Raw genomic sequence first — 24,083 nt, 5'->3', positions numbered from 1 at the left:
AAAATGTCATGTAATTGTCCCCTCCAAAGTTGATATAAGATTTTCGCCCCTGGTTAGGTGTAAGGTTAGCAGTGTGGTTACGGTACGGATAAAAATTTGAAGACACCTGTCTAATCGGATGCAAGATCATTGTAGAAATAGGTGGGGTTTATAACTTTGTGGCTGGGGTAACTAGTGACGACCCCTCACGCATACACAGAGATATTGGAGAAAGAAATCCCATTGGCCAATAAATGGAGGCAGAGAACGCCGCACCTAGCAGACGGTCGACCAATCGCGTTCACGTTGTTATGCTGCGTCACACGGTTGCTAAACTAATCGTCACGTCATCCCTTCTCAAAGTCAGGGTATGAGTCGAGAAACCTGTGTATTTACCTCGAAAGTACGTATGTCTCGATTCCAAAACTATACGATATTACAGATAACAACTTAATTATCTCACATATTGGAACAAAATTGTAATATTGTACATCTTGTTGACAATGTGGGTTGACACATCGTACAATGACAACGTGGTGCAAGTAATAGGCTGTGTCGAGTTACAAATAACATAAACACTTCGAATGTCAAAATCGCAACGCTTGTAATGTGCAATACAAATGGTTTTGTGAAAGCGCCACCAAGTTATCAATATACAATATGTGTAAATTCTATAATTGAATACAAAATTTAAAAAAAACATCCTCCCGCCGCACACCGGCGGCACGAACTAGGTAAACGGGCGGCTCTGTTGAGGGTCTGTGTTACCTGGCGCACTCAAGAAGGCTCAAACAATTGTTTTTTCAACTCTCATTGTTCTATTTGTGGCTCAACCAGTAACCCGACGGGTTCTACGTCGAAAATCATGAATATTCATGTATGGCCCCTCCCCCCTCTACTACAGAAGGAAATCTCGCCCACCGTTCATGGCCGTTCATGTGAACAGTCGTGTGCACCGTACATTAGCTAACTAAAAGAAGAATATTCCGAAAACATGGCACAATCAGGCAAAGTAAGAATGACATCTAGTCTACTTATGTTTAATGGTTCACAGCAGTTGGTCTCACACGGCCACAAGTTCAATTACAACATGGTTGAACTCGCTAGCTAGCTAACGTTAGCAAATGAGCTAACTACTGTAGCTATTGTAGAACTACACTTCTGCGGGCATGGAATGTTTAGCTAGTTACCTAGCTACTTTGTATCACTGTGGTTCACTTGAAACACGTGCTGAACATTGAGTTACTATTGATCTATTTCGAATACTCATTGGGCGGGTTCGATTACACTGAGCCTCGGGACACCCGGCATAGATAGGCCCGTCACGTCATCGGGCGAAAGCAAGCAGTAATCTGCGCCGCTTGGTCATTTTGTCAACAAGGCAGCATGGTACATTGTCCTGAAACATCTCTTTTCCATAAAATACGTTAGAGTTGTCTAGACAGCTTTCTTTGGAAAGGCAGATGAAGCGTTTATCAAAAGCAATCAATGTTGCATGGGAAAACAAATCTCACTAATGTAATGGCGCCTTTTTGTAGGCACTAACTCCACCATGGTTCGTTGGACAAAGCCTATGAGGAAAATTATATTTGGGTTTGGATGAAGGCTGAATATAAGGTCTGTGGTAAACGCAGGTTTGAGATCTTATACGTGTGGTTCTAGGATATAATCTTCGTCAGTTGACGTCATTTTCTGTGAATTTTGAAGAATTTATGTAATATTAAAATATATAAATCCCATAAAGGCGTCATAATTTTTTCAAATTAGATTTCCTAAACCTGTGTTAAACTCAGACCTTATTTTCTGCCTTTATTCCATAACCCTATTCTTTCCCCATTAATATTTCACAAAGGGATGTCTGAGCGAACCAGAGGTAATTTATTTATATCCTGGTTTTAGGAATACGAACTGGCAAGCTCTATTACTACTGCAATCAATTTTAAACCCAGGTGGGATTAATTGAACCCTCCCCCAGTTTGTGATTGGTTGGTGGTGATGGGTTAAAGAACACCAGTTGAAATGCTCATCCCAAAGGTTGTTTTATAGGCAACCCCATCAAGGACATCAACTAGACAGAAAGTTGGAGAGATTGGTGATGACAAACAGGATGAAAATAATTCTGGTAAGTGGTTCCCAACTATTTTCTCCTTTTATAGCCTGTGCGATATTTAATGCAACTTGTATTGAGAAAGTTACTTTTTAATGAGTCCTTGATACATCAATGTAATTTTCAGAAGGCCAGACTGATTCTTCAGCGTCAACAGAGGTAGCTGCCCCTACTCCACAGGTCATCTTTTCCCCAGAACCTGATGCTAATGAGGATGGAGACAAAGTAGCTCCCATTGAAGATGATGTTACAGAGAACAAGGGGGAGGTCAAAGATGTCCCAGGTAAAGAGACTGCTTTGAGGGGTGGCAAGCATAGACCATATATTTAGTGTGTATGACATCATCCCAGCATGTAATTGGAATAGTGATAATGTTCATATGACATTTCTTAAACGCAAAACATTTGCTGTTCCATTAAATTCAGTATGTATTTCCTTTGTTAACGAATATTGTTTATGTGGCTTGTGAAGCGGAGCAGATGGACACAACTCCTGCTGCTGAGGAGGATACTGTTCAGGTCACCTTTGAGTCAGAAAATGCCATCGAAGATGCCAGTAATGTTGAAGAGAAGACCAATGGAAATGACCAGGGTGAGGTCAAAGAGCAACAGAACTGTAATGCATATTTGCCAGGGGTGTATTCACTCCAAAGCAAATGGGGAGGCACCTACCTTTAATTTATCCATTTAAAAACTAAAGCCCCCCCCCAGATGTCACCCATTTGTTTTTCCATCAGGGTATGTATGGAATGGTGTTTAATAAATGTGTCTATGTGCGTTTCTCTCCAGCTGTTGCAGTAGCTCCAGTAAAAAGGAAAGCGGAGGATATGACTTCTCCAGCGAAGAAAACAAAGTGCATTAATGATGGTACGATTGTGAGCAAGAGTTAATATCACTCCTGTTTTGAGTGCTTGATTGATGGTGTGTCAGTGAGCTAACGTGCACCTTTGTTTCTTTTTAGGTTTTTGTCTTTTTGTTGGTAACTTGAACACATCCAAGGAAGTGGAGGAAATCAATGATGCCTTGGCCACCTTTTTTACGTCGCATAGTCTGTTATTTCAAGCTATTCGAGTGGACATAACAAAGTGAGTACCATTTTTATGCACTTAATAAACTTAAACTCTCTTCAAATGTTTGTAGATTTCTTCACGATACAGATGATTCCCCTTTCCATGGCAAAGGATTTGTACAAATATATTAACATAATGTCAAATGTATTTTGGGGTGCATTCTCTAGGAAATTTGCATATGTAGACTTTAACACAGAGGAAGACTTGACAAAAGCCCTCGAGCTGGATAGGGTGAAGATCCTGGACCAAAAGATAAGGCTGGGCAAGGCTAACGTCAAAGACGTCACAGCAGAGGAAAAAAAAGGTACTAGTCTCATCCTGAGTGAGTTTTCCATTCTACTGATATATTAGACTTTTCTAGAATTGATTGATTGATTTCCATGTACTGACAGAAGTCTTTCCCCCCCCCCCACACAGCTAAAGATGCCAAGACCTTGTACGTCAAGAATATCTCATTCGCAGCAACAAAGGAAGACTTGAAGAAAGTCTTTGACACGGCTGTCGAAATCAGGTTTCCTAGAGGCATTGGTAGACCAAGCAAAGGGTGAGAGTTGTCCTCCAAAGTGCCCATTTGATATCAATGCTTGATTTACAAGGTACCGTGTGTATCCCAGGATTCAGCTTTTAAAACTTGGCGTCTACTTAATTGTGACAGAATTGCCTACATAGAGTTCAAAACGGAGGCCATTGCTGAGAAAGTGCTGGAGGAGAAGCAGGGGACTGATGTCCAAGGCCGTGTCATCGTTATTGACTTTTTGGGAGAAAAGAGCCAACAACAAAAAATGATCAATCCTCCAGGTAAGGATGGACTGAAATGAAGTCACTGGGAATTCTATTATTGTAGAAGCATAAGGTACTTGAATAGCTATATGGCTAGTCACGTTGCTCATTAGCATCTTCGAGATGAGACCGATTTTACAAAGTGTATTAATTCACTGGTTAGTTAACATGTCCTCAAATGTTCTGTTCCATAGCTGAGGCCACACCGAATAACGAGTTATTGGTGACAAACCTGGCTTACACTGCAAAAGAGGACGCCCTAAGGAAAATCTTTCTCAAAGCAGTCAGTGTCAGAATACCACAGAGCAGTGGCAAACCAAGAGGGTAAGGGTGCACATTGATGCTGCACCTGCTTTTTGTTGCGCTCTAATGAACATTTTGAACGCCATCAAATACATCATTATAAACATTCCGTTCTGATGAATTTGATAGTAATTTAATGTTCAGAATGCACATGGAAATGGTAACTTGAAACAATTGTCAATTTGCTTTCCCCCCCTTTTAAGTCATGCCTTCATTCAGTTTGAAAGTGTGGAGGATGCCAAAGAAGCCATGGAATTATCGTTAAACAAAGAGATTTGTGGAAGAGCCATCGGAGTAAAGTTCAGCCAGAAGAGGCCAGAAGGTGACCAAGGGAACTCAGGTGAATATAGCAGAAAATTCGTAGGTGAATAATTCACGTTGTTTGACTGCCATCATTCATACCTATGTGTTGTGGGTTCTCTTGGTAGTTCCTTCAAAGACGTTGATGGTCAGGAATCTTGCCAAGGAGACGAGCGAGGAGACTTTGAAAAGCTCCTTTGAAGGTGCCATTGAAGCTCGAGTCACTAAAGACAAGGAGACTGGTGAATCTAGAGGGTATGTTTCAAAATTATGACCCTTTTGAAACCACATGGTTATTATATTCAGACGGTCCTTTTGAATACTCATTCTTGGTACTTCTCAGGTTTGGCTTTGTGGACTTTGAGAGCATTGAGGTCTGCAAGGCTGTTAAGGAGTCTGTGGTGGACCTTCAGATTGACGGAAGCAAGGTGACCCTGATCTATGCCACGCCCCAGGGTGAACGAGGACCTCGTGGAGAAGGAGCAGGCTTCAACAGGAGCTTCAGAGGGAAACCCGGAGGCCGAGGTGGCGGTAGAGGCAGGGGCAGGGGTGGAGGCTTCAGGGGTGGACGAGGAGGTGAGATCATCTAGTTTGAATTGAATTTTTTGGAAAGGTCATGAGGACATGTCAATTGATACTTCAAATCCAATTTGATTTGTCACATGGTTCGTAAACAACCGGTGAAATGCTTTCTAACGGGTCCTTTTCTTTTCCAACAACGCAGAGTTAACCATAAAAAAAAGTCAAATAGAAATAGTGATGCGGAATATGCAGTGTATAACAATACCAAGTCAAAATAGCATGGCTATACACAGGGAGTACCAGTACAGAGTCCATGTTCTGGGGTATGAGGTAATTGAGGTAGATATGTACATATAGGTAGGAGTAAACTGACTAGGCAACAACATAGTAGACAGTAGCAGCAGTGTATGTCGTGAGTGTGAAAGTGTGTGTGGCGTCAGTATGCGTGTGTGTTGGCGTGTCAGTGTAATTATCTGTGAGTGAGAGACTAGTGTGTGTGCGTAGTCAGTGCAAGAGAGTAAAAAAAATCAATTTAAAAAAGGGTAAACGCAAGTAGTCCGGCTAGCCATTTGATTAGCTATTTAGCAGTCTTGTGGCTTGGAGGTAGAAGCTGTTCAGGGTGCTGTTGGTTCCAGAGTTGGTGCACTGGTAACGCTTGCCATGAGGTAACAGAGAACAGTCTATGACTTTGGTGACTGGAGCCTTTGACAATTTTTTTTGGGCCTTCCTCTGAAACCGCCTGGTATAGAGGTCCTGAATGCCAGGGAGCTCAGCCTCAGTAATGTACTAGGCCGTACCTGCCACCCTCGGTAGTGCCTTGCAGTCGTGTTTCTTGCAGTTGCCGTACTAATCAGTGATGCAGCCAGTCTACATGCTCTCAATGGTTCAGCTGTATAACTTTTTGAGGATCCGCGTGCCCGTGCCAAATCTGTCATGCCCTCTTCACAACTGTGTGGGTGTGTGTGTGTACTTCACACTTTTTAATGTAGTTCTAGTGCCTGAAGTCTCTCTTTACTCCAGTTATATCTACCAACAATTCTATCAGCTTTGGAAGATGGTGTCAGTTGTTGTTATTGCTGTTTTTCAGGCAGAGGAGGTGGTGGCGGTGGAAAGAGGACTTAAAACAGCAAATATCTTCTTTTTTTTACTATGGACTGCTGCAACTGAGCTCTAATTCAACATCTGAATTAACTGACAAGCTTGTAATGGGCATCTATCTCTAATAATTTCAATAAAACAAACTAATTTGTTCGTAGTTTAAATGATTTATGTGAAAAGATTCTACCACGTTGTTCATACTTAATGATGATGTCTTACACACGTACCGTATGTGTAACATTTTGTTTGTCTGTATTCCATTTGACTTTAGTTTCTTTTTAATTGTTAATTTCTTGATTATACAAATACTATATTGAAGACTGAGTAATTAAAAGGTTCCCAAATTTAATGTGGATTTTCCGATTATTTTTTTTTTGAATTTCTTTATTTTGTGAGATTTTAGAGGGATCTTGCGTCTTTTTTTTACTACAGTAAAACATTACTGTAGTAAATACTACAGAAATGTCCTACAAGTTATAGAAAATTTGCTCCTAGTATTTTCTACGGTAGGTTTCCTCAAGGAGAAAGCTTCAATGTTAAAGATAAAACAAAAACACTTCAGTAAATACTATAGTACAGTCAGCAAAATAAATACAGTATATACTAGAGTATACAGAAGCAGTCAAGTTTGGACTCACCTACTCATTCAAGGGTTTTTCTTTATTTTTGACTATTTTCTACATTGTAGAATAATAGTGAAGACATCAAAACAATGATATAACACATGGAGTCATGTAGTAACCAAAAGTTGTTGAACAAATCAAAATATAAGTAGAGACCCTTTGCCTTGATGACAGCTTTGCACACGTGGCATTCTCTCAACCAGCTTTACCTGGAATGCTTTTCAACAGTCTTGAAGGAGTTCCTACATCAAATGTATTTATATAGCCCTTCTTACATCAGCTGATATCTCAAAGTGCTGTACAGAAACCCAGCCTAAAACCCCAAACAGCAAGCAATGCAGGTGTAGAAGCACGGTGGCTAGGAAAAACTCCCTAGAAAGGCCAAAACCTAGGAAGAAACCTAGAGAGGAACCAGGCTATGAGGGGTGGCCAGTCCTCTTCTGGCTGTGCCGGGTGGAGATTATAACAGCACATGGCCTAGATGTTCAAATGTTCATAAATGACCAGCAGTGTCAAATAATAATCATAGAAGTTGTCGAGGGTGCAACAAGTCAGTAACACAAGAGTAAGTGTCAGTTGGCTTTTTCATAGCCGATCTTTGAGAGTATCTCCGCTCCTGCTGTCTCTAGAGAGTTGAAAACAGCAGGTCTGGGACAGGTAGCACGTCCGGTGAATAGGTCAGGGTTCCAGCAGGTCTGGGACAGGTAGCACGTCCGGTGAATAGGTCAGGGTTCCAGCAGGTCTGGGACAACAGGTCTGGGACAGGTAGCACGTCCGGCAAACAGGTCAGGGTTCCATAGCTGCAGGCAGAACAGTTGGAACTGGAGCAGCAGCACGGCCAGGTGAACTGGGGACATATGCTGAGCACTTGTTGGCTGCTGTTCCTTCACGCTGCATTCTAACTCATCTCAAACCATCTCAATTGGCTTGAGGTCGGGTGATGCAGCACTCCATCACACTACTTGGTAAAATAGCCCTTACACAGCCTAGAGGTGTGTTGGGTCATTGTCCTGATGAAAGACAAATGATAGTCCCACTAAGCACCAACCAGATGGGATGGTGTATCGCAGCAGAATGCTGTGGTAGCCATGCTGGTTAAGTGTGCCTTGAATTCTAAATAAATCACAGACAGTGTCACCAGCAAAACACCATCACACCCCCTCCTCCATGCTTCACGGTGGGAACCACACATGCAGGATCATCCGTTCACCTACTCTGCGTCTCACAAAGACATGGCGGAACCAAAAATCTCAAATTTGGAGTCAGCATTTATTTGGGCTGCAATCTGAGGCTGGTAACTCTAATGAACTTATCCTCTGCAGCATAGGTAACACTGGATCTTCCTTTCCTGTGGCGGTCCTCGTGAGAGCCAGTTTCATCATAGCGCTTGATGGTTTTTGTGACTGCACTTGAAACTTTCAAAGTTCTTGAAATGTTCTGCGTTGACTGACCATGTCTTAAAGTAATGATGGACTGTCATTTCTCTTTGCTTATTTGAGCTGTTCTTGCCATAATATGCACTTGGTCTTCTGCCAAATAGGGCTATCTTCTGTATACCAGACCTACCTTGTCACAACACAACTGATTGGCTCAAGCGCATTAATAAGAAGGAAAGAAATTCCATAAATTAACTTTTAACAAGGCACACCTGTTAATTGAAATTCATTCCAGGTTGCTACCTCATGAAGCTGGTTGATAGAATGCCAAGAGTGTGCAAAGCTGTCATCAAGGCGAAGGGTGGTTATTTGAAGAATCTCAAATATAAAATATATTGTGGCTCGTTTAACACTTTTTTTGGTTAATACATGATTTCATATGTGTTATTTCCTAGTTTTGATGCATTCACTATTATTTAACAATGTAGAAAATAGTAAAAAATAAATAAAGAAAACCTTTGAATGAGTAGGTGTGTCCAAACTTTTGACTGGTACTGTAAATATGTGTGTGTATGATACAGAGGAGTAAATTCCAGACCAGAAGATGTGAGTTGGGCAGGGTGGGATACACTCACTATGTCCCATCTAATGCTTCATACGAAAACGAATATTGCATGTAATTTAGCCTCCACATGTCATCAAAGGATCTAGACTACTTGGTCTCATTGGTGGACCAACTAGGCCTTATACCAGTTACTACATATAATGAACAAATGAAATTGTCAGATTTAACAAATTAGTTAAGAGTTTTGAGGGAAGGGGGATACCTAGTCAGTTGCACAAGCGAATGCAAACAACTGAAATGTGTCTTAGGCATTTAACCCAACCCTTCTCAATCAGAGAGGTGTGGGGGGCTGCCTTAATCAACGTCCACATCATCGGCGCCTAGGGTGCAGTTGTTGGGGGTTAACTGCCTTGCTCAAGGGCAGATTTTTCCACCTTAGGGATTGGGGTTGGAACCAACGACTTCTCGGTGACTGGCCCAAGGCTTTTAAACGGTAGGCTACCATTTTGTTAATGTTTCCAACCTGAGTGTAATATGTTCATTTACATAAGGTGACTGTTACTTTTGGAATACACATGTTCTGTTGCCATGCATTGTCCTGGTAACAATCGATTTTAAGTCATTAGAATACAGTCATTTCTTGGATAGGCATATGGTAGTGTAAAGCAATGGAAAACTGATTTCTGAATTAATTGGAACATGTTTCCCCCCCCACCAAGAAAACAGAATTATTCCATGCAGAAAATGTAACATATTGTGATGTATGACGCAAACCCAGTCTTGGAGGTCTGCTACTTTGCACAGTTTAAACTTTCACAGAGGGTTAGACACCGATAGGAAAGAGTAAGAACACTGGATGAATTACGCTAAATTTAATGACCTCACATCCTTAATGGTTGTGAATTAACCAGTTTCGGACGGTCAGTACCCTCAGAGATCTGTATATAATGACGAGATGCTCATGTCTCTGCCCTAACAATGGGAGTTGTTGTCCGAAAGGCGTGATGGCATGCGACAAGCTAAAAGTAAGGCCATAGAAACGCATTGGGCTTGTTATGGACAGAGTGAAACCTCTGGCTTCGCTGGACACTTTCCAGGTCACTGAAGTTGTAGAATACATTTGAGAGCGTGCGGTGAAATTCTGAAAACCTCTTTTAACCCACAATAATATTAGTGATTTCTGACAGCAAGAGGCCAGAGGCCACATATAACTTTTGAATTGCCAATAAGTTGAAGGTGAGTGGGGGCGGGATATTACTGTAATGAAGTAACAATAGTATAGTATAATAGTATTATAATTCTGTAAACTCAGTATTTACCATGTGTGTACTTTCAAAGAAATACTTGATTAAATGGGTTGTGAAATGGAATATTTTTTATTTGTCACATTTTATCTTTAAACATTCATCACAAACACTTTGCCTCTTGCAGAGTGACAGGTGTACAATAGGTGAAAAATAGCATTTCATCAAGATTGTTAGTCTACTACACTAAAGCATATGAGAGAATACTAACATTACTGATACTACCATTACGGATACTACTTTTATTGGTGACAAAGTTTAGAAGTCCACCTCTTATCAAATCAGAGAAGTAGACTGTAGACATGGTTCTTGATCAGTGATCAGACTGCACTCAGTCAAGCCCAGGTTGCATGTTCACGTAATTTATAGGTGAACGTCCAAAACCCCACTAGCTAAAAGTCCCCTTCTGTTGTAGGCTATATACTTACAACACACACACACACACCTTGCGACCTACCTGTTGTTGCCCCCCATCCCTCCCTCTACTTTGAAACTTTGAATCCTTGACCTTTTAATGAGTCTTGAAGCATTTCAACCCTATTGAGCCATTATGGTTATTATCTGACCTTGCTGGTAATCTGTGAGCGTTTGAACGTCTTGAAAAACAATATGGCCTTAAAATATAATTCAAAATGCTTCTGATGTAAATCTCCATCTGTAGAAATGCTTAAAGGTCCAATGCAGCCGTTTTTATCTCGATATCAAATCATTTCTGGTTAACAATTAAGTACTTTACTGTGATTGTTTTAAATTAAAAGGGTCGAAAAGAAACAAAAATAGCTTAGCGAAGAGCAATTTCCCATGCAAGAATTTTGCTAAGAAGTGGTTTGAGTGGGCAGGGAAAAACTGAAAATGATATGTTATTGGGAGAGAAGTTTGGAACTCTCTTTCTTATTGGTGTATTAACTAATTTACAGCATGGTGATGTCACAATGGAAAGTCAAAACTCCCTCCCACCAAAAACAGGCAGACATTTCTGGCAGTCTTTTTAAAGTGCTCTCATATTAAAAAGGCATTATTATCATTTTCACAATTTCACAGTATTATTCCAACATCATAGTGTGGAAATACACTGAGTGTACAAAACATTAAGTACACCTTCCTAATGTTGACTCCAATGGTTCCCACAGTTGTGTCAAGTTGTCTGGATGCCGTTTGGGTGGAGGACAATTGTTGATACACACAGGAAACTGTTGAGCGTGAATAACCCAGCAGCAGCGCAGTTCTTGACACAAAATGGTGCGCCTGGCACTTACTACCATACCCCTTTCAAAGGCACTTAAATTTTTTGTCTTGCCCATTTACCCTGTGAATGGTACACATACATAATCCATGTCTCAATATGGAGTTGGTCCCCCCTTTGCTGCTATAACAGCCTCCACTCTTATGGGAAGGCTTTCCACTAGATGTTGGAACATTGCTGCAGGGACTTGCTTCCATTCAGCCACAAGAGCATTACTGAGGTCAGGCACTGATGTTGGGCAATTAGGCCTGGCTCGCAGATGACGTTCCAATTTATCCCAAAGGTGTTCCATGGAATTGAGGTCAGGGCTCTGTGCAGGCCAGTCAAGTAATTCCACACCGATCTCGACAAACCATTTCTGTACGGACCTCGCTTTGTGCACGGGGGCATTGTCATGCTAAAACAGAAAAAGTCTTTCCCCCAAACAGTTGCCACAAAGTTGGAAGCACAGAATCGTCTAGAATGTCATTGTATGCTGTCACGTTAAGATTTCCCTTAATTGGAACTAAGGGGCATAGCCCAAACCATGAAAAACAGCCCCAGACCATTATTCCTCCTCCACCAAACTTTACAGTTGGCAGTATGAACACAGATTCTGCCAGATGGTGAAGCGTGATTCATCACTCTAGAGAACGCGTTTCCACTGCTCCAGAGTCCAATGGCGGCGAGTTTTACAACACTCCAGCCGACACTTGGCATTGCGCATGGTGATCTTATACCCTGTGTACACTCGTATGCGGTGTCGCGCGGTGAAACACCACTTCCCATTCATTTTCAATGGAAGGAAAGCGGTGAGAAGCAGAGAGGGCGTGGGACCGTTGGGCATTGCGAACGTGGCGTAGGCAGGTGGAGGTGAAAAAGTTCAGCATTTCCAAACTATATGGAAATCACCAGTGGCGACCGCTGGGCGATGACCAATCATATCGAGTGGTTCCCATGACGAATTTGATACTATGCGACCCATCGTTGGTGACATTCTTCAGCAAAGATGGCTGACAAAAATACTAGGATGGAAGCAAATGTAAGTAATTATAACGTCATAACGAGTCATGCAACAAATTTACAGTTGAGAGGAATATGTAGCTGATCTGTGTATGGACCCTAAAAAATTTGGTATAAATATTAGTTCAGAACCTACAGTGAGGGAAAAAAGTATTTGATCCCCTGCTGATTTTGTACGTTTGCCCACTGACAAAGAAATTATAAGTTTATAATTTTAATGGTAGGTTTATTTGAACAGTGAGAGACAGAATAACAGAAAAACCAACGTAAAGCATCTCTTTAATACTACTTCCTGTTGACCCGACCAAGTGACCTCTCACCTCTGATCATGCTGTGCCCTCTATGTGTCAGCCAGTTCAGATGCGGGAGGGGTTCACTGACACAGCTGATATAACCTAGAGGATTTGGGGAGAAGGGGAGAGAGGGATGAAGTGAAGGAGAAAGACTGTTATTCAGAAAATAAGGTAGTTAAAGAGACAGTGTTCAACAGGAATCTGTGTGTGGCCTCACCTGGTGTCCACACTAAATAGCTGCAGAGTACTTTATACTCAAAAACATGCACAGACACATGAGGACAAACAATATAGCGTAGTTATAGAAATAATGAAGTGTCTTACTATTCTCCATGGTTGGCCCTCTTGCCTATTCTTTGAAGGTGGAAGGAGCCACAGTTACAGTGAGGGAAAAATGTATTTGATCCCCTGCTGATTTTGTACGTTTGCCCACTGACAAAGAAATGATCAGTCTATAATTTTAATGGTAGGCTTATTTGAACAGTGAGAGACAGAATAACAACAACAAAAAATCCAGAAAAACGCATGTCAAAAATGTTATAAAATGATTTGCATTTTAATGAGGGAAATAAGTATTTGACCCCCTCTCAATCAGAAAGATTTCTGGCTCCCAGGTGTCTTTTATACAGGTAACGAGCTGTGATTAGGAGCACACTCTTAAAGGGAGTGCTCCTAATCTCATCTTGTTACTTGTATAAAAGACACCTGTCCACAGAAGCAATCAATCAACCAGATTCCAAACTCTCCACCATGGCCAAGACCAAAGAGCTCTCCGAGGATGTCAGGGACAAGATTGTAGACCTACACAAGGCTGGAATGGGCTACAAGACCATCGCCAAGCAGCTTGGTGAGAAGGTGACAACAGTTGGTGCGATTATTCGCAAATGGAAGAAACACAAAAGAACTGTCAATCTCCCTCGGCCTGGGACTCCATGCAAGATCTCACCTCGTGGAGTTGCAATGATCATGAGAACGGTGAGGAATCAGCCCAGAACTACACGGGAGGATCTTGTCAATGATATCAAGGCAGCTGGGACCATTGTCACCAAGAAAACAATTGGTAACACACTACGCCTTGAAGGACTGAAATCCTGCAGCGCCCACAAGGTCCCCCTGCTCAAGAAAGCACATATACATGTCCGTTTGAAGTTTGCCAATGAACATCTGAATGATTCAGATGACAACTGGGTGAAAGTGTTGTGGTCAGATGAGACCAAAATGGAGCTCTTTGGCATCAACTCAACTCGCCGTGTTTGGAGGAGGAGGAATGCTGCCTATGATCCCAAAAACACCATCCCCACCGTCAAACATGGAGGTGGAAACATTATGCTTTGGGGGTGTTTTTCTGCTAAGGGGACAGGACAACTTCACCGCATCAAAGGGACAATGGACAGGGCCATGTACCGTCAAATCTTGGGTGAGAACCTCCTTCCCTCAGCCAGGGCATTGAAAATGGGTCGTGGATGGGTATTCCAGCATGACAATGACCCAAAACACACGGCCAAGGCAACAAAGGAGTGGCTCAAGAAGAAGCACATTAAGGTCCTGGAGTGGCCTAGCCAGTCTCCAGACCTTAATCCCATAGAAAATCTGTGGAGGGAGCTGAAGGTTCAAGTTGCCAAACGTCAGCCTCGAAACCTTAATGACTTGGAGAAGATCTGCAAAGAGGAGTGGGACAAAATCCCTCCTGAGATGTGTGCGAACCTGGTGGCCAACTACAAGAAACGTCTGACCTCTGTGATTCCCAACAAGGGTTTTGCCACCAAGTACTAAGTCATGTTTTGCAGAGGGGTCAAATACTTATTTCCTTCATTAAAATGCAAATCATTTTATAACATTTTTGACATGCGTTTTTCATGATTTTTTTGTTGTTATTCTGTCTCTCACTGTTCAAATAAACCTACCATTAAAATTATAGACTGATCATTTCTTTGTCAGTGGGCAAACGTACAAAATCAGCAGGGGATCAAATACTTTTTTCCCTCACTATTTGCACCTGAGCCTGCTTACTGCACAACACAATCCATCAATCAGATTGATACACGAGTGTGTAGGTGCACTCTCATTGAAGATTGTTTGGACCTTTGGGGGATCCAGAGAGTTGAAAATGGCAGGTGAGAATGAGAGGGATTATGCTGTGTCATGTGTCCATGTTTTTATGCTCATGGCCTCCATGGCTAAGGAGAGATGTTCTCTTCTACCATGTATCAGTTATCTGCTGTCTGTGAACCTCCTTTGTTCTTTAGTGAGAGAGTTATTAATGATCTATGATAAAGTCAGTCGATGAATACCACAGCTCCTTTGATTCCCCCAGTCCTCTCACTACACCCTGTCCCTAGTGCCCTCATGTAACCTCACTATGTAAAAGGCATAGTTATCTTTGAGGATTATTCAGTCAGAAACCCCAAATTCGCACTTGTTTACTTAGCTCCTGCCCCCTACAGGGAAAAACATCAAACGGATGTTAGATCACCATCTAAAGACAATTTCATCCTAATTCTCTTTTTCCTCCGTTTCTCTTCCCAAGATAGACGGAGAATTTTCCAGAGACCCACTGGACCTAAAGATGTTCAACGCCACAGGCTGGGTCAGTCAGTCTAAATTCTGTTTCAAAGTTGTCTCAATGTTTTCTCAATGTTGTCGGTGTTCCTGTGTGGATATTGTAACCTACAGTACTTTCTGTTATAGCTACGCTAACAAAGCTACATGCTAACGCCGTTTCTGTATGACTACTGTAGCAGTATTGATGTTACACATACTGATATTACAGAGGAACCTGAAATGTTCTGACTTGAATTTGCATTGTTTTTGCTCAATAAAGTTTGCCTGACTTCATATATTTTTCTGTCACGACTACAACACAAAGCATGTTGACAGATGGTGGCAGCCGTGGGATCCTTTTCTGTTATAGCTATGCTCAGAGTGCGAATTACACCGTAACATTCGGGGGGGGGGGGGGGTCTATATTCAAAAAAATGTATGGGCCTAATCATACAGACATAATTTAATGGTAAAAATGAATGACCATTTAATGTGGTATGAACACAACCAGTCATGATGTTTGTCCACTCCAATATAACCCAAACAGTGCAGTGCATGTACACTCGCGCCTTTTGATGAATGGAAATAGACATCTGTGTGCCTAATAACATTTGGCGATTGCCGTTGATTAGGCCTACATTAAGTGATGCGTCTTGCTGACAGATTTACCTTTTTTTTACACCTGAAACAGGGCTGAAACTGTGTGTGTAGGCCTATTACCATGAACTTCGAATAGGCCCACCGGTAGCCAGTGATAGATTGGGACAAAATTAGGTGGGTAAAGTCTGATTGCCGGTTGCGGTGAAAAAAGGAACGCACCCTATACTTTCAATGCATTTTTCTGAAAAAGGTGGGTAAACAGCGTTTACCCTCTACTATGCCTACACCACTGCCTCTCAGCTGAGGCAATTTTACACACATACAGAACAGGTAGCCTACATTCAACATAATACAGGAGTTGAATCCAAACATGTTTACACCCTAGCCCATGAGTTGTCCATAATTCATGAGTTGAATGCTTTTTTATGTCTGTTTATTCATCATCGTAAACAAATTCTTATTTACAATGACAGCCTACCCCAGCCAAACCCTAAACCAGACGACACTGGGCCAATTGTGCGCCTTCCTATGGGCCTCCCAATCACAGCCGGTTGTGATACAGCCCAGGATCGAACCAGGGTCTGTAGTGATGCCTCTAGCACTGAGATGCAGTGCCTTAGACCACTGCGCTACTCGGGAGCCCTCGGGAGTCTTCACAGATCCTGTGACATAAAACACTGCCTTTCGTCCATTACATGAATTACATTTACGACAGTCTTATTTGTAATTATTAAGCATTTAACGATTTAATTACAACATTGCACTTAAACCCTGTACAATTCCTGGATCTTGGAGATCTCAGAAAATGCACTGTAAGTGTAACTATGTCAACATAACATTTCATTTTGTTTCACCGTGAAATCTGTTCTCACGGGCACACAAATCCAAAATAATGTAGGCCTATTGCTGGATCGAATCCCCGAGCTGACAAGGTAAAAATCTGTGGTTCTGCCCCCGAGCAAGGCAGTTAACCCACTGTTCCCCGGGCGCCAAAGACGTGTTGGTCGATTAAGGCAGCCCTCCGCACCTCTCTGTTTCCGAGGGGTTGGGTTAAATGCGGAAGACACATTTCAGTTGAATACATTCAGTTGGACAACTGACTAGGTATCCCCCTTTCCCTTTCCCTATGCCATTGCAAAATGAAATGCTTCTAATCGAGAAAGTAAACTATAGGCCTACTGTTATGGATTGGATGCGCATTGATTGGTGTCTTGCTGTAGGCTAGTTGTCTAGTGATATTGGCGACCATCATCAGCTGATCCAGGAAAGAAAACAAACATTGATAGAAAATAATAAAGCTAAATAAATGGTCAACTTCTTCTGGCCACGGAGAACACCAGTACCAGCATGCACCTGAAAAACAAAGCAATGAGCGCTTTAAACAGCTGACTAACAAAAAGCAAACAATGATAAATCAAAGCAAAAATGAGCAAGTACAAAGGAAAATCGATGCGTTAAGGAGCTCAGCTGAGGTCTAATTCAGCACTACTGAGTGGACAGCGTTGCGGACAGGGAGACAGTTTGTGTAGCCACATAGAAATAAAGGAATGGTTTAAACCATGACAGAGTGGTGGGGGTGTTCGTTTCATTTGGAAGCTTTTATTTTCATATTTACCACTGTAAAAAATATTTACCACTGCATTTTAAACAAATAGGAGAATGGTTAAATTAGCATTATTTAGGCACCCCAAAAGTTTGACATTTGTTACATTTAGGGGAGCTAATGTCTCATTCAGGGGAGCTGAGCCCCCCCCCGGCTCGCCCATAATTCTCACCCTGGCCATGCTAACAATGCTATATACTAAGACAAGAACACAATCCCTTCCATAAGCATATGTGCCAGACTGTTTCTGCATTCAGCAATGTTACATCATTGCTTTGGCAAGATAGCAACAAGATGGCTAAAGCAGACTGGCATTCAGGCTACCTGTCTAAATCACCTTTCGCCTGTCAGAAGGGGCTGCCAGTTTTCAAGGGGGTCCCTGATGTTGCTCAACACCAATGATTGTGATTCATAGATTCTGGAGGAGCCCACAGACTAAGAGACAGCCCTCTACAATTCCATAATGCCCAACGCAGGTGCTCCCCAAGGTCAACCAGGAAGTAAATCTAGCACAGGACATGGTAAAGTATCCATAGTATGCTCACTCTTACCTCTCTACGTCTACATACCTTATTTTCTCCTTTACTTTTCAGGAGCTGTCTGAGCTGACGGTAAGAAGTCTGAGGACATTTTTCAAAAGCATATTCCTTTCTTTCCTGGAGTATTGATTTGTATGTGAATGGATAGGTTGAATGGATAATGTTTGACTGACTGTGTGCTATCTGTCTGTCCTAAATCATCATATGAGATTGGGATTGTTTGCCAGTTCCCCTTCTCGTCGGCTCTACAGAGGACGACTGTGGTGGTCCGGTGGCTGGGGAGAAGGGCATGGACACCTACCTCAAGGGGGCGCCAGAGGTTGTGGCCAGCCTCTGCAGAGAGGACACATATTAGTGAGACCCTTATCTTACCAACTCTTACCAGGGAGCAGCTTGCCAGAACATGTACTTCTATTCCAGTACCCAACCTGTATGTGGACTTTCAAGACAGGCTTTGGAAACACTTAAAATGAAATAGACATTATTTCAGGGTAACTGACTGTAACCCATATTTACTCTTCTTTTTTCTTCTTTTAGTATCGGAGAGCTTTACCGAGACACTGGAGTCTGGGGTTCAGAGTCATAACCCTGGCCCATTGCCAGCTGGAGGCCAAACTCTCCTCGCCAAGGAGAGTTTGGCCAAGGCCACTAGCGTTGTGTAGTAAAACATGGCTAAAAGGCATGGCTCAAAGGCCAAGTCTCAAGATGATATAGTCATTCTGAATTCCGAATGCATGCATCGTTACAGACGTTGGTTGATATGAAACTGATACAACTTCCAATTGAACAACGAGAACAGTGAGACATTGGCTACTTTTGGGTACAGAGTGAAATTCAGCAGTTTAGTTCAAGATTGGATTGTCAGTTCCTGAAGCCTAGAATTCTGTGTCCTGACATCTGATACAAAGATACATGGAAAACACTTGTGGACGTTTGATGATTATAAGCAGGAACATGTGAGGACGTGGTCGTCGTCGATCTTGTTCGTCTGGATCGGCCCACACAATGCAATGTGCCGAACCAATCACAGCAATGAGAACTATCTTATTTCCTGTTGGAAGATTCAAGACATTTGTAACCTTGAGTTAGCTAGATTCCTTTTACCTAGGATACTTTTTGTTGTTGTTGTTGTATTGTCTGTTTTCTATTCCTGTCATGGATCTCATAGAGACCAAGATGGAGTTCCTTGGGCTCATAATCATGCCAAACAAGCTGAAGGAAGAGACTGCCGGGGTTTTAAAAAGACGTACGACGTGCAAACATTCGCACTGTGATGGTTACTGGTGAGTAAGGCGATCTTATACACAGTCTTCACTCACAGTAAAAACATGTTGAGGTTGATGTACTGTAGCATGTGCCAATCTTACCATACAGATGGTAAGACTCTGAAGTAACCACCAGTACTGCAACTGCTATTATGTCATTTGGGATTACTAAATTAGCTATGACTAACTCTGGTAACAATGAAAATGTATAGCATCTTGTTATTCCCTCTCTCGGTCAGGAGGTGATAATATGCTCTAAACCGTATCAGTAGCCAGAGACTGTGGGACGATAGCACCTCATGAGAGGGTCATCGTAGCAGACGCCACACCTCCCAAAGACATCCAGCCTTCTCGGATCCATTGGCACTATACAGAGAACCACTCCCCCAGCGTGGACAACCACGTTGAGGTGACGGAAAAATAGCATTGTAGATTGATATTCAATTATTCTATGAAGACATGATCTGAGTTTATTAAGCAAGTCTCCCTTGGAAACAAGATACTGCTTTATGTATCCATGAAGTCCATTATAAAATATAAAGTAGGTGTGTTATTTTAAAAAGGTGATGGATCACTGTATGTGATCCATCATGGCCGTTCACGCCCCACTTTTCTCTATTGTTCCCCAGTCAGCCTTGAAGATGTGTGCCACGTGGGCTATGGTGAGCTGCCCACGCAGCAGGAGCAGCGCTACCACTTTGCCATGAGTGGCAGGCCCTTCGCTGTCGTCACAGAACACTTTCCTAACTTGGTCCAAAGGGTCAGTGCCACATTCCATCCCTCTATTTGAACAACTGAAATGAAAGGACTGTAGCACATACTAAATTGCTACATTCTAGTGTTTAGTGCCTCCTATAACCATCCTGTGTAGACTGGGTTTGTGAGACCTTGATAGTAAACCCTTATGGACAATATGGCTGCGTTTACACAGGCAGCCTAATTCTGACCTTTTTACACTAATTGGTCTTTTGTCCAATCTGATCAGCTCTTTTGACAATAATTGGGCAATAGATTAGAATTGAGCTGCCTGTGTAAACACAGCCTATGTCATACTGTAATTACAGCATTATTTGATGGTAATTTCTTCTCTGGGTGGTTCTGTAGTTGGCACTGCAGGCCACAATACTCGCCCGCATGGCTCCTGACCAGAAGACTCAGCTGGTGGAGTGTTGAGTGAGTCTCCCCTTCAGCACTAACCATATGAGCACAAGAGGTTGAAAAGACGTCCTTTCAACGTCTCGTGCTCACTGGGAGCTGTTAGTCAGTATTACATTGGCCACATGGCGTTAATTGCCTCCGTGTTTTTTTTCTCTGCAGCTATACTGTGATGGCGCCAATGACTGTAAGTATGGGGTTGTCGTTTTTCATGATGTTTTAAGAAATCCACTGGGTGCTTTTCATCTCATGCTATAAAAGCATGTTTTACTGCAATTACATGGTCCTCTGTAGCTCAGTTTGTAGAGAATGGCGCTCGCATCGCCAGGATAGTAGGTTCAATTCCTGGGACCATACTTACGTAAAATGTATGCATGCGTGATTCTACGTTGCTTTGGATAAAAGCATCTGTTAAATGGCATATATTATTACTGTAAATAATGTTTGAAGATGCAGATTAGTGTTGATATGATCAGGGCCACTGTCCGTACCATAGGATCAGCTATTCACTGACTGAGCGCAAGCATTTTAGTCATTTAGCAGAGACTCAGGCCAAGCAGTATGACATTGGTCAGTAGAACCTTAAGGGGGCAGTATTTTCATGACAGCACTATTAGGAACAGACCTCTCTTTCTTGTAATGTATTACAGATTCTTCCTCTTGTATTTCTGCGATAAACTGTATTATTTTCAGACATTGTTATGCAAACTGACTCTTAACTTTCAACTGTCCCCCACGGGAATTGAACCCACAACCAGTGTCCCAAGGATTTTTTTGGAGCGCATTGAGAGACCTCCCCTCCTCCTCCTCCTCCTCCCTTCTTTCTCTGCTATCTCCAGGCTCTGAAGACAGCTCACAGTGGGATCTCCTTGTCAGCGCTGGGTGCCTCGGTCAACCTCCCTCTTCACCTCCAACATCTCCTGTGTACCCAACCTCATTAGATACTGTAGCATCCCTCTCATCCACCGTGTTAACTATCACTTTATTTTACAGTCCTTATACAGTTGGTACAAATTACATGGGATGTTATAATGTACTTATTTTGGTAACAACATGATATTGAACGATACTTAAACAGTTAGTCGTTAGGTGCCGCTGCGGTCAAATATATATGCCACCTTGCACGATTCACCATTTCTTCAACAACAACAAAAAATACATTGAAAACTTTTGGTGTTCCCATATGTAATTGTTTGATTTCAAACTGCACAGGACCAAGAAAAAAAATATCTAAACTGAAATTAACATTTTTCAATTTAAGTAAACAAATGGCCGAGACTAAATGATTCAAAATTCAAATTAATTTGGTGGGAGGCAAGTGATTCTTGTTTATGTGTAATTGAACTCACATGTGGTAAGTTGCAGGTGCCTACAGAGTAAAAATAGCCATTCAACCAGTTTTGAAAATAGAAAACAGAACATTGCACTCCATTGTAAAGTGCAAGGTTGCCAATATATTTCACCGCAACTGTATAACAATGTGAATAAACTATAGGTAAGTACCAGTTAAATATCTGCCTGTGGAATAAATGTATCTGTTGAGGTATTTGAAGTACTGCATCAAAGTAGTCTCATCCAGAGTTGCCAGAACAATTGTGAGCAATTGTATTCAACGGTGAGCAATTGTATTCATGCATAAAAAAAAACAAATAATGAAAAAAAAGCATTGCAAGTTTGAATTTTGTAAAGTTAGTGTGGGAGAGGTGGAAAAATTATTGTTATCGATCAATAATGACAGGCCTCCTGGCATTGACAACCTACTGAGGATGGTAGCTGACTATATATATATAGCTGACTATAGCCACTCCTATCTGTCATATTTTTTTATCTGAGCCTAGAGGAAAGTCTTTGTCCTCAGGCCTGGAGGGAAGCCAAAGTAATTCCGCTACCCAAGAGTGGTAAAGCGGCCTTTACTGGTTCTGACAGCAGACCTATAAGCTTGCTGCCAGCTCTTAGCAAACTGTTGGAAAAGATTTGTTGGACCAAATACAATGCTATTTCTCTGTAAACAAATAAACAACAGACTTTCAGCATGCTTATAGAGAAGGGCACTCAACATGTACTGCACTGACACAAATGACTGATGATTGGTTGAAAGAAATTGATAATAAGAAGATTGTGGGAGCTCTACTGTTAGAGTTCAGTGCAGTCTTTGATATTATTGACCATAACCTGTTGTTGAAAAAACGTATGTGTTATGGCTTTTCAACCTCTGCCATATCATGGATTCAGAGCTATCGATCTAATAGAACTCAAAGGGGTTTCTTTAATGGAAGCTTCTCTAATATCAAACATATAAAGTGTGGTGTACCGCAGGGCAGCTCTCTAGGCCCTCTACTCTATTCTATTTTTACCAATGACCTTCCACTGGCATTAAACAAAGCATATGTGCCCATGTATGCTGATGATTCAGCCAAATACGCATCAGCAACCACAGCTAATGAAGTCACTGAAACCCTTAACAAAGAGTTGCAGTCTGTTTTGGAATGGGTGGCCAGTAATAAACTGGTCCTGAACATCTCTAAAACTAAGAGCATTATATTTGGTACAAATCATTCCTTAAGTTCTAGACCTCAGCTGAATCTGGTAATGAATGGTGTGGCTGTTGAACAAGTTGAGGAGACTAAATTACTTGCCGTTACTTTAGATTGTAAACTCTCATGGTCAAAACATATAGATTCAATGGTTGTAAAGATGGGGAGAGGTCTGGCCGTAATAAAGAGATGCTCTGCTTTTTTGACACCACACTCGAAAAAGCAAGTTCTGCAGGCTCTATCTTTGTCTAATCTTGATTATTGTCCAGTCGTGTGGTCCAGTGCTGCAAGGAAAGACCTAGTTATGCTGCAGGTGGCCCAGAACAGAGCGGCACATTTTGCTCTTAATTGTAATCAGAGGGCTGATATAAATACTATGCATACCAGTCTCTCTTGGCTAAGAGTTGAGGAGAGACTGACTACATCACTTCTTCTTTTCATAAGAAACATTAATGTGTTGAAAATCCCAAATTGTTTGCTTAGTCAACTTACACACAGCTCTGACAACACACACTTATCCCACCAGACATGCCACCAGGGGTCTTTTCACAGTCCCCAAATCCAGAACAAATTCAAGAAAGCGTACAGTATTATATAGAGCCCTAATTGCATGGAACTTCCTTCCATCTCAAATTGCTCAAATAAACAGTAAACCTGCTTTCAAAAAAAAGATAAAGCAACACCTTGAGGCACAACGCCTCTCCCCTATTTGACCTATATAGTTTGTGTGTATGTATTGATATGTAGGCTACGTGTGCCTTTAAAAAAAATGTATGTAGTTCTGTCCTTGAGAAGTTCTTGTCTAATGTTCTGTATTATGTCATCCTTTCATGTTTTGTGTGGACCCCAGGAAGAGTAGTTGCTGCTTTTGCAACAGCTAATGGGGATCCTAATATAATAACAAATACCAAATACCAGATTGAATGATGGCATGTTGTTTCTCCACAGGAAGGGCCGAGCTGCTTCTGTCTGTTCAAGTTCATAGCCCTGTACAGCATCATCCAGTACCTCAGTGTCACACTCCTCTACTCTGTGAGTACTGGTCCCCGGTCAGATTAGCAGCTTTGATGAACTGACAAACAGGGTACCGGCTGGTTTGAGATCAGTTTTAAGGGCTTTTGCTTCTCTGTTTCTAGATCCTCAGCAACCTAGGAGACTTCCAGTTCCACTTCATTGACGTTGCTATCATCCTAATCATCGCCTTCACAAGTAGTGTGGATCTCTGTCTCCAACATATTTTAGCTAGCATTACCCGAGCCGAGTGTTTCAACAGACACTGTAC

At 41.9% G+C, this 24,083-nt stretch overlaps 1 protein-coding gene and 1 long non-coding RNA gene across 6 annotated transcripts; both read left to right on the top strand.

Annotated features, from left to right (window-relative positions):
- Window positions 1–867: 867 nt before the first annotated feature.
- Window positions 868–6,507, top strand: LOC115156680 (nucleolin). Of its 2 annotated transcripts, none has more exons than XM_029704224.1 (14): window positions 868–991; window positions 2,026–2,101; window positions 2,214–2,369; window positions 2,558–2,677; window positions 2,875–2,952; window positions 3,047–3,170; window positions 3,323–3,459; window positions 3,573–3,699; window positions 3,811–3,953; window positions 4,130–4,259; window positions 4,442–4,578; window positions 4,667–4,793; window positions 4,882–5,114; window positions 6,148–6,507. In XM_029704224.1, the coding sequence occupies exons 1-14, from the start codon at window positions 974–976 to the stop codon at window positions 6,180–6,182; spliced, it is 1,641 nt and encodes a 546-aa protein (XP_029560084.1). In that variant the 5' UTR covers window positions 868–973; the 3' UTR covers window positions 6,183–6,507. The 2 variants fall into 2 exon arrangements, with proteins under 2 accessions (XP_029560084.1, XP_029560083.1); XM_029704223.1 differs by having other exon boundaries at window positions 3,323–3,477.
- A 10,286-nt stretch (window positions 6,508–16,793) lies between these two features.
- On the top strand, window positions 16,794–21,930 carry LOC115156679 (uncharacterized). Of its 4 annotated transcripts, XR_003868307.1 has the most exons (7): window positions 16,794–18,277; window positions 18,385–19,130; window positions 19,352–19,521; window positions 19,742–19,872; window positions 20,217–20,285; window positions 20,430–20,454; window positions 21,107–21,930. It is a non-coding gene; the product is annotated as an uncharacterized LOC115156679 (long non-coding RNA). The 4 variants fall into 4 exon arrangements; XR_003868305.1 differs by having other exon boundaries at window positions 20,430–21,930; XR_003868306.1 differs by having other exon boundaries at window positions 16,794–18,201; window positions 20,217–21,930.
- Window positions 21,931–24,083: the final 2,153 nt, after the last annotated feature.

The sequence above is a fragment of the Salmo trutta genome, chromosome 21, assembly GCF_901001165.1.
Source record: "Salmo trutta chromosome 21, fSalTru1.1, whole genome shotgun sequence".
Lineage (NCBI taxonomy): Eukaryota > Metazoa > Chordata > Actinopteri > Salmoniformes > Salmonidae > Salmo > Salmo trutta.
This window is presented reverse-complemented; position numbering and strand designations above follow the sequence as displayed.

What these genes read in the sequence shown, in the direction of transcription:
- LOC115156680 (XM_029704223.1), top strand. An exon ending in AGGTGACCAAGGGAACTCAG is followed by an intron (nt 4,579 to 4,666) that starts GTGAATATAGCA and finishes TTCTCTTGGTAG; the next exon opens with TTCCTTCAAAGACGTTGATG. An exon ending in CTTCAGGGGTGGACGAGGAG is followed by an intron (nt 5,115 to 6,147) that starts GTGAGATCATCT and finishes GCTGTTTTTCAG; the next exon opens with GCAGAGGAGGTGGTGGCGGT.